General features: G+C 43.9%; 1 protein-coding gene across 2 annotated transcripts in view; it reads left to right on the top strand.

Moving 5' to 3' along the window:
• The window catches only part of arfgef3 (ARFGEF family member 3), a 52,711-nt gene that overhangs the window by 23,458 nt on the left and 13,178 nt on the right, over positions 1–16,075 (top strand). For both annotated transcript variants that reach the window (XM_085296098.1, XM_085296097.1), the window contains exons 19-33: positions 574–789; positions 3,409–3,519; positions 5,106–5,256; positions 5,393–5,707; positions 7,145–7,278; positions 8,275–8,420; positions 9,347–9,526; positions 9,632–9,773; positions 9,868–9,990; positions 10,724–10,827; positions 10,917–11,061; positions 11,159–11,287; positions 11,370–11,546; positions 11,922–12,036; positions 13,223–13,325. In XM_085296098.1, coding sequence (XP_085152224.1) covers positions 574–789; positions 3,409–3,519; positions 5,106–5,256; positions 5,393–5,707; positions 7,145–7,278; positions 8,275–8,420; positions 9,347–9,526; positions 9,632–9,773; positions 9,868–9,990; positions 10,724–10,827; positions 10,917–11,061; positions 11,159–11,287; positions 11,370–11,546; positions 11,922–12,036; positions 13,223–13,325 — 2,291 coding nt within the window. The remainder of the gene's footprint in view (positions 1–573; positions 790–3,408; positions 3,520–5,105; positions 5,257–5,392; positions 5,708–7,144; positions 7,279–8,274; positions 8,421–9,346; positions 9,527–9,631; positions 9,774–9,867; positions 9,991–10,723; positions 10,828–10,916; positions 11,062–11,158; positions 11,288–11,369; positions 11,547–11,921; positions 12,037–13,222; positions 13,326–16,075) is intronic.

The following is a 16,075-nucleotide window of genomic DNA, read 5'->3' as shown; positions in this document are numbered from 1 at the left end:
CTCTTCATTCACAGGGTTTTCATGTTTGGATTATATTTCTGGGGAGCTTTACTCGAGTTCGCTGAGCCCGTAATTGCTACTAAAGTGCTGCGCTGGTAATCAGTAGAAACCACAACATTAGCAGAAGTATCTCAGAGCAGAGCTGCATGGTCAAGACATGCAGGTTTTTTAAAGATTTTGTATTTACTGGTGCATTAATGATTGCAAAACATAACAGATGAACATTTGTAAGTTTCATGTCCTGCTGCAGAGTCGGTCTGCAGGAACGTTGATAGGAAACCTGCAGGTTTTAAATATAATCATGCTTCAGTGATGTTGTGTGTTTGGATTTGACCTGCTGTAACTGAAAGAGCAAGAAGCTGCATTGCAAACGAAAGATGAGACAAGCTGGGGAAAAAAGGGTAGCTGGGTAGAAAGAGGGCAGTGAGCACCTGTGCTGTTTCCTGCAGGATTAAGCCAGACTCTAACTGCTGCTGGCTGACTCACCCCTGACATTTATGCTCATCTTGTGTGTTTTGTGTGTGTCACCATTTAAAAAACCGACCCTTTTTTTTTTTGCTCTGTGTTTTTCAGGAGCTGTGTTCTCACGCTTCATCCTCACCGGTGTTTGGAAAAACCTGATCGATGTTCTGTCCACACCGCTGACCGGTCGCATGGCGGGCAGCTCCAAGGGCCTGGCCTTCATCCTGGGGGCAGAGGGGGTCAAAGAGCAGAGCCAGAGGGAGAGAGACACCATCTGCCTGAGTTTAGACGGCCTGCGTAAAGCTGCTGCGCTCAGCTGCGCCCTGGGTGTGTGAAGCATGTTTCATGTGCCTGTATTAATAAGACAAATGCATATCATCTTCTCTCATCCCTGTGGGGGAGGATTTGTGCTCCCTCCCTATAGCACAGGCAAAGGTCAGGATTATTCACTAGACATCTGTCCTACAGCTGGAGCAGATTCTAGGTATGTACAGTATGAACAGTAATTTCTATTAGCAGCTCAGCAGCCACTCAGCACTGTTTTTAATCAGCACGTCCTGTCGCAGCTCACTAAACTCGAGGACTGATTTATTTAGGGGCCTGAAGAAGTGCAGTGTGAAACATGTTGTAAACGCTTAATCCAAATATATCTGTACTGTGGATTCAAATATTACACTTATATCACAGCATGCACACACAGATGTTTTGACTTGGCCAGTGTGATTTCTTCTTCACGTGATTTGTGTCACAGTAGTAATATGTTATAAGATAGGAGATAACATGCTAAAGATACGAAACATTGTGCTAAAATATTTCTACTTCAGATTATTTTCTGCAGCAGTTACAACCTCTCTTTCTTTGTTTGGTATTTAGCTGTAAAACATTTTCCATCACTGGTTTAGCATTAAGACAGTTAGCATAGATAACTTATAAACGTCCTGAGGTTTCAAAGCTTGATGTAATTAAAACTAAATAACAGGGGCCCTAGAGTTGAGCCGTGTGGGACACCGCAGGAAAAAGCAAATGGACACAAAGACTCCGGCACAGACGGTGAAACCTTTGAGATACGGTTCAGTATGAATTTGGTGGAAGAAATACAGAAATAAGGTCTTGATGTAATAAGATAGAACAATGAGCTGCAAGTTATTTGGCCACAACCTTCAGAAGTAGAAAGACTGAACTGAAATGTCTTTGTTTTCTTCTTCCAGTCAGCAGAATAAGCACGAGAGAGCACCGGGGAGGACTTGCTGTCAGATGGCTTTATTGTTCACTTTTAGCCACAGTAACTGTCAGGATGGCAAATGCCCTCACATGACTGCACAAAGGAAGTCAGAGTGAAAAAGGTTCCGACTGTAGAGGCTGTCAGAGGCAGACAAAACGCTGTTATTCTAATTCTAACATGGAGTTTACTGCCCTCGTGTGAGCTCAGACCCTCTCAGCTCCCGCCACAGCACAGGTCTACTTACACAGAATAATTGAGAACTGAGGGTTTACACAGCTTTTAATTGATATTAAACATGTTTTGGAAGCTTATGGGGTCACAGGGAAATGCAGTCACACTAATGAAAACCGCTTGACACGTGACTTTTTAAGCGATTAAGCACTTTAAACTTTCCCGTTAGAAGTCCTGGACATTCATTGAACCTGAATAGTCGTCTGAACCAAGTGCCAGCGGCCTTGTGGCTGGCCTGCCTTAAAGCTCTGTCCCATGTTTTTAGCTCGGGGATCCTTTCGTTTCCACCTCGACGTTTGGCTGTCACTGAAAAGGGACACCAGAATAACACCAGTGTGCTGAGTGCAGATTAGTGTTCAAACGTGAACACTGGGCGAAGCTGTCAACCATAAAAATATGAGACACAGGTGCTTCCTTAAAACGCTCCAGTTTTAGGCTCATTTTACATTTCATCTGGTCTCAGTTCATTTTACACACTGAATGCAGCAAAGACGATGACTCTCCTCTCTTGCTGGTCTAACTTTTCTCTTCGTGCTGGAAGTGCAGACTGGAGGCCACGTCATGCCCAGTTTTACTTCATACTTTGACATCGTTTCAACACAGCGTGCACGCCTTTTTGATTTAAGTCATGTCAGTTGTTTCTTCACGTTCTCTTGATAACTTGAGTCCATGAGGGCTTTAAATGATCTTTCTAATAAGCACGTTTAAACCATAGAGGGAGATGAATCTGCTGTTGATCATCTGTACTGTACCATGCTTCAAACGTATACATTTAAATGTAAAAACAGAAATTATCAGTAAAGCATTTACTGGGCATTTCATAGTGCCTAAAAATCCCCTCATGGTACTGTAGGCTTTTAATGTTTCTGCCATACTTTGAGCTTTGACTCGTACTCACACGGGGAAGGTTTTGCTGAGTTCTGATTTTCCTTGTCAGCTTGATTATGTATCACATTAATCAAATTTGACACCAGTGGCAGGTGCCCAATAGCAGCCAGCACCTGTTCGACGCTGTGCAGCTCCTCTGGAGGTTAACTGCGAGTTTTACTTCCAAAATGTTAAATGCAAGTATTACAGAGGATGTCAGGGGAAATGCAGTTTACTTATCAACCGCTGTCAGATGTCTGTGAGTATCACTAGCATTAAAGGGCAGTGGCACATCCCCGGGGCCTGCATGGGAGCAAATCAGATTGAAATTAGTGCAGAAGGACTAATGAATATGAATGAACACATGGCGTACGACCTCCTCTGTGTTTGCAGTTGGCACGTTACAGTTTGTGTGTCTCCAGTTAAAATTTTAAACATGTACAGTGGAAATCCCAGAAATCTGTGAAAATGTCTCATTGGTAGATTCTGAATATGGATGATGGCTGAAATGTTGCATTTTTAATGTGCAGGGATGATGTTTTGTGGATGAATGAAACGGCACGTCTTTACTGTGTGTGTGTGTGTGTGTGTGTGTGTGTGTGTGTGTGTGTGTGTGCGTCTGTCAGGTGTGGCTGCCAACTGTGCTTCAGCTTTAGCCCAGATGGCTGCAGCCTCCTGTGTGCAGGAAGAGAAGGAGGAGAAGGAGGTGGGGGAGACGGGAGACGCTATCGCGCAAGGTATTTTCACAGAAACACAAACACACACTTGTTCGGACGTTTGCATGTAACAGACACACAAAAACCTTAAATTTGAATCAAGCTCATCGTCGTCACACACAATCAAGGGGTAAAACCTCAAATTAGTGCTAATTTGTGTTTTCCTAGTTATAAAACCCAGATAAAGGAAATCTTGACCGTTCACAATCATACATACAAAGAACCCACAGTAAACACATTTGTACACTTAATAAGGCCCCACTTATATCTCAACATGAGATATTGAGACTTGTATTAATATTTATTTATTACTTGTATTATTATTTCCTTAAGTACCTTTAACTGAGTATTTTCCATCTTCTGTTTTTGCTTTTGTCTCTTTTTAAAAAAAAGTTATTATTATAAACTTTTTACACTATAAGCAGAAACATTCTGGGCCACCTTGACCTGCAGGAGCTGCTCGGCATGGAAACCCATGCCGTGACGCTCCCAGCACAGAGGAGCTTGGAAGCTGCTGTGTGCCTCAGCACTTCTGCTCTGTAACTTGATGCGTCCTGACCTCCCGGCTGAGCAGCAGGTCAGGACCGTTGATTGTGGAATATCACGGAGGGAAGAACTGACTTGCTGCAGCGGCGGCGTCCAGTTACAGAACCAGGCTGGAGTTCAGTCAGATCTTCAGAACAACCTCTTCTTTCACAAACGTTTGCAAAGACCGACTGCGTGGCTAGGTGCTTAATGTTATGTACCTGTGCCGATGGGAGTAAAAAGCACCCCCCTTTTCCTTCACTAAACCTTGTGTCCTTGACCTTGATGAAATTGTCATGAGTTCAAGGAAAAGAGGGTGTTAGGAATATTGATAAGGGCTCGAGAAAAGAACTGTGTGCTGAGAATCTGAATGACCTGACACTAACCTGCTTAACATGCTGAACTGAAACTACAGTGTGTAAATGTGGACTACAAAACATCGTACGTACTGCACCTTGCTTTGCTAACAGTACGCAGCAGCTGGATTTGCTAAGGAGCTCACGGTGACTGAACGTCACAGTCTTGGGTATTTTTCCAGGTGGCCTTGTGGCATATACATTTGTAGGAGCTTCCCTTTCAAGAAGAAAATATTTAAATGAGTAACATAGACATGATTTACAAAGTCTGAAGCATGCACTTTACTGCAAAATGCTCAACATTTCTTTGCCAAAACAAAGCTTATGTCTGTTGTGGTTGTGATCGGTGCTTCCAGGAGCGTTTATCTGTTTGGAATAACGGGCCAATTCCTTTTTTCGGCCACAGCCTAAACTTGGAATCATTTCTACTGGAGACAAAAGAAATGATAAAAACAAGATATGGGAACTAGTGACATCTAGTGACAGCTGCTACAAACTGCTGGCAGCATTTACTGGGATGCAACATTAATGTTTATATATTTCCACAACCTGAGAGTGGAGTTTTGTTAAAGCTCATCTCAAATCAGTTCAAGCACAATGTTCAGGGCGTCTGTGATATTTAAAATACACTTTACTGTGTGTGTGTGTGTGTGTGTGTGTGTGTGTGTGTGTGTGTGTGTGTGTGTGTGTGTGTGTGTGTGTGTGTGTGTGTGTGTGTGTCTCCAGTGAAACAGCGTGTTGAGCAGCGTCTGGAGCAGATCGGCCGTCCTCAGGGAGTTCGCCTCCACACAGCTCATGTGTTGTGCATGGACGCCATCCTGAACGTTGGCCTGGAGATGGGCAGCCACAACCATGACTGCTGGCCTCATGTGTTCAGGTACGTTTGTTTATCCTGTAAAATATACTTCATATATCATATATATCAAGCTCGGAAATGGTAGTATGTGAAGCTATAGTGGTTCATAAGGGATGAAACTTCAAAAATATGTTCTAGAACTTCAAATCACTTTCAGGGTGACCGAGTACATCAGCTCACTGGAGCACACCCACTTCAGTGACGGCTCTGCCCAGCCATCCTCTCTGACCACAATCACCCAGCAGAGCCAGCAGATGGCTGGCATCGACCTCGGGCTGGAGTTGAGCTGCGAACCCAGCCCCGAGGCCTCGGACCTGAGCCTGAGCCAGCCGGTCATCCAGCCGCTTTCCATCCAGGAGCTGCTGAAGGAGAGCGGCAGAGGGGGCCGAGGCCTGGACCTGAAGAGCGGCAGCCTGATGACCGGCACCAGCGCCGCCAAGGCCGTGTGCACGCTGTCAACACAGGCCGACAGGTAGAGACTGAACAAATACCACAGCAACATGATAGACTGGATGGCAATCCAGACGCTTTCTACATGTGATGTTCCAGGTGTTGCACCAGTGCTGTTAGTTGTGTTTTGATTTTGTTTTATTAAAACCCAATAACTGCACGTGCTCCAAGTTTAAGAAACAGTAAATGAGAAATTCAGCGATTAGATTTCCTTTGACAGTCGGATCAGAGTGGCCCCTGTCCGTATCCTGGTGGTAGTCATTCAGAGAGTCGCTGCACTGAGGTGCAACTTCAGAGACTTGGATACTGAGTTGCTTTATGTTTTTTATATCTTTTTCATTTTATAGGTATTTAATCTTGCTAAAGACTAACAGAAGAGGGGTTCAGTTTTATTTATACTTGCACTCTGACAGCGTTGAAAAGACTCAGTTCTCTCTTTTGTCCACTTTAACTCTGATGAGGTCACAGTTATCTTTCAGACTCTCAGATCTTTCCTGCCGTGCTTTCTGCAGACATCACATCCTGACAAGAGGAAATAAAGTAATGTACGCGATGAAAGGCAAAACAAGAGAATTATGTGGTGCAATATTCATTTTATCTCTATTATTTAATTTTAATTATTGTTAGAAATTAAACTATGATGAACTGCGCAGCCATAACTAATAAGGCTGACCTCTAAAAGCTCGGCCATAATGTCACCACGGGCAACAAGACGGTGGAAATAGAAGCAGACTAACAAGTTTCACAGTGGGTTTAGTTTCTAACTGAAGTGCAGCAGCTGTGTTAGCACCGTGTTCCATTAACAGCCAGCATGACCGAGGCTCTTAATGACTTTATCTTCCAAATCCACGTTTCACCGACATTTGGTGCTCAGCAAGTGTTCCCGAGGTTGGTTTCATAGCCAAAAGATGGCAGTAGTGGAGCTACTGCTGTGTGTGTGTGTGTGTGTGTGCTATGACACACTTTCTTTGATGAGTCATTTGGTATTTGGACCCTAAATGTAAAAGTGAGAACATTGTTTTGTGCTTGTTGTTACTGGACCGACACTCAGGATTAGAGTGAGACTGATGTCCTCACACGTGTACAAACATGTATGCATATGTGCGCGTGCCACTTGTTACGGCTCGCACACGGCCGCAGTAACTGTGGACTTGTTTGCGTGTTCATTCCAAGGATCATCTCTTACATAACCAGTTATCTGGGCTGCTTTTAGGAGCGTATATTAAAAAAAAATTCCCCCTGATCTTTTGGAACAGATGCACTGAACACATTTACAAGCTCAAAGTGGCGACAACCATAGTAAATACTGCTGCACAGGGGTGGCCTATATGTGCTTAGAGGGCAGTGAACAGGGAGGCTTTGCAAGTATTTCAGTGTAGGATGTAAACTTGCATGGCAGCGTTGCTTTTGCACTGTAGACGTTCATGTGAGTGTATGAAATGCTTTCTGTGTGTTTCAGGTTATTTGAAGAAGGGGCCACCAAACTAAACCTGGTTGGTCTGGTTGGTTTCCTGCAGCAGCTCAGAAAAGCTTCTCAGTCTCAGCTGTTTGACTCTCCCACCGAGACTGGAGACTATTCACTGGCAATGCCAGGTACACACTTTGCATTCATTCAGTGCACATTATATTGACTGGCTGACTTTACTCTGACATCAAAACACACACACACACACACATAATGCTTCAGTAAATGCATGTGAGCACTCTGGGCAAAAGGCCCCACCCCACCCCTTACTCCATGCATGGGCTGACCATAGACTGTATAAAAAAGATGGACATACTCAAGGAGATGCCACCAATTGGTTTTGGGCTCTACGTTCTGAAACGTGACGAGCTGCCGTCACGTAGTATCTGGATAAAAGGCTGGGATGCTAAGCTATCAGCCAATAATTGCATTAGATTGGTTAGCAAGCTGCATCCATAAAGTGTACAGGTGCATCACACAGACACAAATACCTGCTCACTGATTAAAGTAACAGATTTTTTAAAAATCATTATTACATTTTAATCATCAAACTGGAGTTTTTTGGATGGGCTGCGTGAGAGCAATTATTCTTTGTCAGATATTTGCATTCAGAAATCTTTCAGAAGGCACCAGGAGCGTGAGTGCAGAGGTGCAGATGAGTGACCCAGTGAAACATGTTCAACAGTCGAAACTGTGTTTGCTTTAATAGCAGGTGAAATTGGCCAAGTTAAAAACTGGCTTCTCTTCACAAAGATTTTGGCTTCACTTCAACACAAATAAACCATTTTTATTTAATAGCTACATTTTCTGCTTTTATTAAACACACCTAAAACAAATTCTGTTACATTTATTTAATTATTGACACACTTTTTTCAGACACACAAAAGAAAATTATCCAAAAAAACCCCATAGAATTTGCATCCTTTAAACATCCTCGGTCCCTTCCTGTGCCCTTCTCGATCTCAGGCCTTGGCCACTGACCCAAGGGTCTGCATAATTGTGAACCATGCTGGGCATACCTTGTTCTCTTTCTTAATTAGTTTCCCTCGTGTGGTTAATTAAAGATGAAGTACAGACAGGAGTAAAGCTCCGAGGCCTTTTTTGTGTCCTCTGCGTGTCTGTAGGAGAAGCCAAGTCAACGTTGGACCGGCGCAGCGCCCTCCATCTCTTTCGTCTGGGTGAGGCCATGCTGCGAATTGTCCGGAATAAGAACCGACCCCTTCTCCACATGATGAGGGCCTGGAGCGTGGTGGCGCCTCATCTGGTGGAGGTAGGATATTACCACCTTGTAAACAGTGTTTTATTTCTCTCCTTCTGTTAACTTCTCAACCTCTCAGTTGCGCAGTTGTGTAACTACAGAAGTTCTAATTGCTGCTCTCACACGAGTTGGAACTACAGACAAAGTCAACGTGTTTAAAAGACAAACAAAGCCAACAGTTTATCCATTCTGCCACATGTGAAATATGGGTTAATCAATCTTCTCCTTTTATGGAGATTTACTTCACAGCAGCAGCATCGCAGTAGTTCAGGCAGGTCTCAGTCTTCTGAGTTTGGGTCTTACTGCACCTCAGGCTGCCTACATGCCTGCCTGTGTATCTCCAAGCCACTTTGCAACCCACCTCCAGCCCAGCTCCTCCTTTTAAGACAGGGGTCTCGAACTCCAGGCCTTAAAAGCCGGTGTCCTGCAGGTTTTAGATCTCACCCTGGGTCAACACACCTGAATCAAGTGATTAGTTCATTACCAGGCCTCTGGAGAACTCAAGACATGTTGAGGAGGTCATTTAGCCATTTAAATCAGCTGTGTTGGATCAAAGACACATCTAAAACCTGCAAGACACTGGCCCTCGAGGCCTGGAGTTCAAGACCCCTGTTTAAAGGTGTCTCTAACCTGATCAGTGTCAAATCTGTTATCACTAATGTCTGCTTGTTCCGTGCTGTGTCTTACTGCTGCTGTTATTCTTTCTATGTATGCACATGGAAGAGTGAAGGGCTCCCAGAAAACTGTGACTGCACACAGAAATGAATCTTCTTTGGATTGTAGCGGCTCTGAAATGAAGTTGTGTAACATCTGTGTAGACCACCTTCTATCTCGCACAGTGGTTTTCCTTTTTTTTAGCTCGGTACACTTCAGGCACTGAGAGAATAAAAGCTTTGATCTGAGGCTCTTTAAACACAAAGTTTTTGTCGTCATCACAGGCTGCGTGTCACAAAGAGCGCCACGTATCCCAGAAGGCCGTTTCCTTTATCCACGATGTTCTCACAGAGGTGCTGACGAGCTGGGCGGAGCTTCCACACTTCCACTTTAACGAGGCACTGTTCAGGCCTTTCGAGCACATCATGCAGCTGGAGCTCTGCGACGAGGACGTTCAGGACCAGGTGGAGTCGGATCTCAGTTCCTCAAAACAACCAAATCAGCCAGCGTTGTTCCGGGCTGTGCGTTCAGTTTGCCAAACAGTTTTTGTTGGGTTTGTCTCCCTGCAGGTAATAACATCGATTGGAGAGCTGGTGGAGATGTGCTCTCCTCAGATCCTGTCAGGGTGGAGGCCTCTGTTCAGCGCCCTCAGGACGGTGCACGGTAGCAAGACTGACACCAAAGACTACCTGCTGGGTGAATACTCCATGGGTATGTCTAACAAACTTTTTTCCAAAGTTTATCAGCAGGAAGATTTTTACTGTAAATCTGAGTTTCCTGCTCTCGTCTTATTGTCTTCCTCCAGGGAAGTCTCAGGCGCCGGTGTTCGACGTCTTTGAGGCGTTCATAAACACAGACAACATCCAAGTTTTTGCCAACGCTGCCACAGACTACATCATGTGTCTCATGAAGTTTGTCAAAGGATTAGGTTTGTCTCACTAATGTGTGCGTGCTATTTTTCATTTCAAGATATTACTTTTCAAGCCTTTTGGGATTTTACTTTTCCCGGGATCAGGCTATGTATTTATCTCTTTATTAGAAGCTCATAACATGCAAGTACATTTTGTATTTATGTCACAGTTTAATACATCAGGAGAGCGGATTTATGCATCTGCAGATGCTGAGTGCTTCAGTTTTCTGCAGAAATTTAAGATTTGAGAATTTATGTTGATATGTGCTATTATTATTTCTTTTATTTATCAAAAAAGGCCAAATGCACAAATGCACGGGAAGTACTCATGCATAAATATGTTCCTGTACATCATTAAAATGTTTTACAAAAAAGCACCAAGAGGACACACAAGACACAAAAGCTACTTTTATGTTTTTAAAATCCCAGTTATTCATAATTCCTAAACAATGACTGGGAAGCAATTTTTCTTTTAGAAAGATACTTCATGGTTTTTAGAAAAATCGTCACCATCAAAAGCTTTAAAACCTCACAGAAGGAGAAAGGAGCAAACACGGTGCTGATGACAGTGAGTGGGAGGCGAGCAGCGAGTCAGTGACAAAAACAAGAAAACAGCACCGCAGAAAAAGCGATCCTGTGTTTCTCAGAGACACGTTCTCTCTGAATGACTCGAAACAACTACAGTGTCATCCAAGTGTTTTTTAAAGCTGACCTTTCAAACTCCGGAGAACTTTTATGCTTTTCCGTGCAGGAGAGGTGGACTACAAAGAGATTGGCGACTGCGTTCACGCGTCAGGTTACAGCTCCACAGACCTCTGCCTGCCTGCTCTCGACTACCTCCGCAAATGCTCGCAGGTGGAAGCTCCACAGATATAAAGTGAGAGCATATTTTTAAGATTTTTCGCTATTATAAAAAAGAAACGTGTTTTGCATTTGATTGACAGCTGCTGGCAAAGATTTACAAGATGCCGTCTAAGCCGGTGTTCCTGGGTGCGCGGCTCGCCAGCCTGCCGATGAGATCGCAGGAACGCTCGATCAGCAGCGAGGACGGCATGGACTGTGTCCTCCAGGAGTTCGATGACGACACAGGTTTCGCTTTGCTCCTCTCTGTGCTTCACGGTCTTTGTCTAAGACTCCTCCTCCTTTCTCTCTCGTCAGTGCATTTTTGTTGTCTCATGTCCTGCAGGTCTGATCCAGGTGTGGATTTTGTTACTGGAGCAGCTCACTGCAGCCGTGTCAAACTGCCCTCGACAGCACCAGCCTCCAACGCTGGAGCTGCTCTTCACTTTGCTCAGAGAAGTCACCGCAGTGCCAGGTGATAAACTTAAACACAATCCAAAGAAGAAGAAGACAAACCCTACAAACAGCCGGGATGTAACCTGATCTCGCCTCTCCAGGTCCAGGGTTTGGCATCTTCGCTGTCATCCAGCTGCTGCTTCCTGTGATGTCACTGTGGCTGCAGCGTAGCCACGGTGACCACTCTTATTGGGATGTGGCGGCAGCGAATTTCAAACACGCAATCGGCCTATCCTGCGAGCTGGTGGTGGAGCACGTCAACAGTTTCATACACTCAGGTTGGTGGTGTGCGTTTCCCTCTGTGACCTCGCGCGTTTCGTCTTCTTTAATCGTCTTCAAGCTAAGAGCAAAGCATTCTGGGAACTTTGCATTTCTAAGCTTTCATGTAAATATTCACTGAAAGATTTGACCCGTGGTGCATTAGCACAGTCAGGTGCGCTGTCACAGATCTGATGGACTGTTATTGTTTCTCTGGCGTATAATGTGCTTGTTCTCTGAAGTGAAATGGAGCAGAAGTGATACCGTGTTGTTCCACTGTCCTCCTCTTTAGTCAGATTAAACTGCACCCCCACCCTGTGTGCTCACAGGCTCTGTTGTGGTGTTTGTGTGTGTGTGTGTGCACGTGTGTGTGTTTCTGCCGTCACTTCCTGCAGATATTGGTTACGAGTCACTGATCAACCAGATGCTGAAGGACCTCTTCAAGCTGCTGGTGGCTTGCGTGTCTGAACCTGCAGAGACCATCTCCAGAGTGGGCTGTTCCTGCATCAGGTGACCACACATCTGGCAGTTACACACCTGTCGCCACAGTGAAATCAAGTGTGAAACCTCTTTTCAATTCAGGTTGTCTTTCTCTGTTTTGGGTGGATTGTTGGCTGAGTGAGCGCTTCAGTGGTGGACGCTCGTCCTAAACAAGGATGACGTTTCTAAAAATGAGGTGCAGCTAGAAGAAAGGTGGACGATTCGTGGAACTATTTTTAAATCCTGGTAGAACTGCAACCACATAAGCTAGCGCAATCATTTTATTGCATTTGGAACCAGATGAGTTGTACTTACATCACATGCATTCAGCTTGTCCCAGCTCGTGGTTTCCTTCCACATATGGCTCTGCGGATTATCGCATGTCCGCCATTACCATTGAAAACCGGAAGTGACGCCTTTTTTGTGGGAGATGTAGTTTCTATCAGGGCCTTTCAAAGGTTTCCTGGTGTTTTTCAAAGTCGTGTTTGACTTTATGCCTTTCTGTGTCGTTTCTGGGAGGCTTAGAACTTAAATTTCACTGTTGGAAATCGTTTATTTTGAAGCACATGCTGTTTCTTTGCAAATTTTGCACAATAATGCAGCAGGCCAGTGTTTTTTAAATCCTGCCTCTACTCCTGTGACGATGTCTACACCGTCTCTGGGGCATGCCACCCTGTTTGTTTTGTTTTGTTAGGGCACTTTTGCACATGCAACACCTGCCATACACGAGACAACTGCTTTACATCACTGATACAGACTCACACACAGTTTTGTACGCTTTCCAAGGTTGTGTGAGGAAATCGATAGTGGCTCTTTTCTTCTCATTATTATTGTTTTTCATCTGTCAGTGTTCGAGCCGACTTACTCTACTTTTATCTTCACATTTACTCAAATCCTCGAGGTTTCCATACTAATCACAAATATGACGTTTTTACAGACTCACACATTTGGACTTGTGTGAGTCTCTCTCGTTTTATGTCTTGATTACGCAGAAACAAACATAAAAGGTTTGCAAACTTTCAAGGACTGCATTAGACACTAAGACTTTGTTAGTTTTGCTACTCGAGCGGTTTATTCGCAGCAACAGAATTGTCAAATCAAACAATGTCAGGTGTGTTTTGTAGCACTTTAGAAATTGATTTAAAAGGTATTAAAAGATATAGCTTAGTTTATTTTCTGTGTGATCAGTCCACGGTTGTTCTGCGTCTCTCTCCAGGTACGTGTTGGTCACAGTGGGTCCAGTGTTCACAGAAGAAATGTGGAGGTTGGCCTGCTGCGCTCTGCAGGACGCGTTCTCTGCCACGTTAGAGCCGGTCAAGGTACGTGATGAAATGCAGATGTCAGGTGGTACAGCACCTGGATACAAGTGACCTGGACAGCCCGCTGCAGTAAACCACATAATCCATCCCCAGTTTGAAGCCGCTTGTCCAGACAGAAGTAATCTGAAAGCAGTTAATACCATCACAGTGCTGGGATTCCAATAACCCCATTTAACCTGCGGTGTGCATTATATACTCGCCATCACAGTCCTGCAGCTGTGAGCGATCACTCTTTGTCTCCTCGCAGCAGGAAGGAAACTGCTCTCCTTTCTTTTTTGGTGTCAACCATCCTTGACTGAGAGGTTCAGTTAGATATTATCTGGTTTTTGGATTCTGCAGCTCTTTTGTCTGAATTACCTCAAATGTAGTGTTTTATTTGGATCCGTCACTTGTAGCTGTTCTTCTTTATCAGTACCGCACAGTGAGGCACCATTCAAACCACAATCGTTCCCAGCTTTCATGGATGAATATAGTCAGAACTGATTTCTTTCTAAATGTTCTTTTATTTTCTTTTTAAGACTAATTTTACTTATAATTAGAATTAAGTACAGTGTGGCTTTTATGTGCAATATAAATCCTTTTTTTAAGCGTTGACTTCTGCGAACGAAACCTAATCCTTATCGATCTCATGCTGGGGCTCGGTGCAGCGCCTTGGTTCATCTTCTGTCTGAAATCAGCTGATTTAGCTTCCTTCCTCTTACCTTTAAGTCGTCTTTCTCCTGCGGGTGAGTGAGGCTGCTGCTCTCAGAGCCACAGCTTTGGACCTGAGCTCACCACATTAGTGATTTCTGTGCTTCTTTACACATCGAGCTGAGTGTGAGACTGGGTGTTTGGACCAGTCTAAACCTGAGGTTTTTGCTTTCAGTGATTACTCGTACCTGCACTGATCTTATTATTTGAAACGTTTAAATATCAGGTAGAAATATGACAGAGAATAATGGTTCCTTTTTAACAGTCTTTTCTGTTTCACTTTCTAATAATGCAACATGTCTCTGCTCGTTCTAGCTTCTATTATTGATACGAGTTCCCTTTGTTGGAACGATATGGCTTCTTTCACCTGCTCAGTAGGCGCTCCTTGAGTCATAGCAGTCCTGTTTGGTCTGTGTAGTCTACGTCATCTCTCCAAAAATAGCCAGTGCGCAAAACTAAACAGAAGAAGAATCGACTGAAAGCTGAATGCGAGCTCGATGTTTGTCTCACAATCAGTTTCCTCCTTTCGCTCGTTAAATGTTCTACCAGAACATGCAGTGGTCTGTTTGAGACGATCTGCCAGCCCGCTCAGCTTTAATGAAAAATTTGTGTTAATTTGTTGACGATGGTTCAGTACCTGCTGAGTGCATGTGTGAGCCTGCAGATTTAGAGCCTCAGCGGGGAGCCGACTCCTGCTGTTCCCTTTCACTTACCAAGGGAACCGCCGCTAACCCAGAGTGTGCGTGAGTGTTCAGCAGAGGTGACATGGACGAGCACTTTGTTATTGGATGTCGTGTTCCTGCAGTTCTGAGCCAGCTGCCTGCCTGACATCTGCTAAGCAGCTTTAAAGATTAGAGCCACATCTGTCTGTGTGTGCGTGCGAGCCTGTATTCATATCTTTGTGGAGACTAAAAATGGAAATTTACTATATTTATGGGGACCAAAATCCTGGTCCCCAAAAGTTTTAAAGCCATTTATGAGACTCAAAATGTGTTTTTAGTGACAGAGTTACAGTTAGGTTGTGGTTAGGTTAGGGTAAGGGGCTAAGGAAAGCATTATGTCATTTAGATGTCCCCAAAAGATATCAATACCCGACGTGTGTGTGTGTGTGTGTGTGTGTGTGTGTGTGTGTGTGTCAGTCAGGCTGAGATGGTGTGGAGTGGATATACTGGACAAAGGTTGTTGAATGTGCCAAACAGGAGGAAAAGAAAAAGTCATGAGGGAAGATTCAGGGATGCAGTGACGGAGGACATGCAGAGGGTTGGTGTGACAGGGGAGGATGCTGGAGGGGGAGATGGAGGCAGAGATCTGCTGTGGTGGCGCTTAAAGGGAGCAACTGTAAGAGGAAGTAGTTTTCTAGAAAATACAAGATAGTAAAATAAAAATGGTCCAACTGGGCCGGGAGAGCGAGGTCTCAACAGTCGAAAATGAGAGGATGGATAGAAACAGATCTGATTGACTCTTTGTGAGGGGGTTTAACATTATCATGCTGAGCAATGCGCTTTGTGTATTTAGGTCTAATAGCCCTTTATATAACAATATTTGCTGAAGCAGAGGCATCTTAAAGCATGTTGCTAATGTCACACATGGAGCTGTGACCTCCTGAAATACTTCGGTGTCTATAATTCCTGATGCAATACGTTTGTTTAAGCCCTTAAATATGATTGAACTGACAGGTTCACATTTTATTCATCTGTTTGACTTGAAATCCAGTGTAAAAAAAAAATAATAAAAATTTTTACATGATATCCCACTAGAGCTGGGCGATATGAGATTTTTTCATATCACGATATGTTTTTTTCATTTCAGGCGATAACGATATCTATCACGATATAAGCCAAATAACTATATTTGTAAGATTTAATTGTGCCGTTGCTCACAAGTAAAATGTGAAATAATCAGCAGCTTGTTTTTATTTAAATATTTATTTCCCATAATAAGTTCAACAGGGTAGATGTACTTAAGGAACATGAGACTTTTTCAGATAAATAAAGGCAAATATTGCAAACTACACAAAAGGCAGCCGCTAAAGCGTTTAAGTTTCAAAATAGAACAAACGA

This window comes from Mchenga conophoros, linkage group LG13, assembly GCF_057382185.1.
Source record: "Mchenga conophoros isolate Kocher_MC1m ecotype Shallow Benthic linkage group LG13, M_conophoros_male_GT1.1, whole genome shotgun sequence".
Classification (NCBI taxonomy): domain Eukaryota; kingdom Metazoa; phylum Chordata; class Actinopteri; order Cichliformes; family Cichlidae; genus Mchenga; species Mchenga conophoros.
The sequence above is the reverse complement of the archived record's forward strand: the minus strand, read 5'-3'. Positions and strand labels throughout refer to the sequence as shown.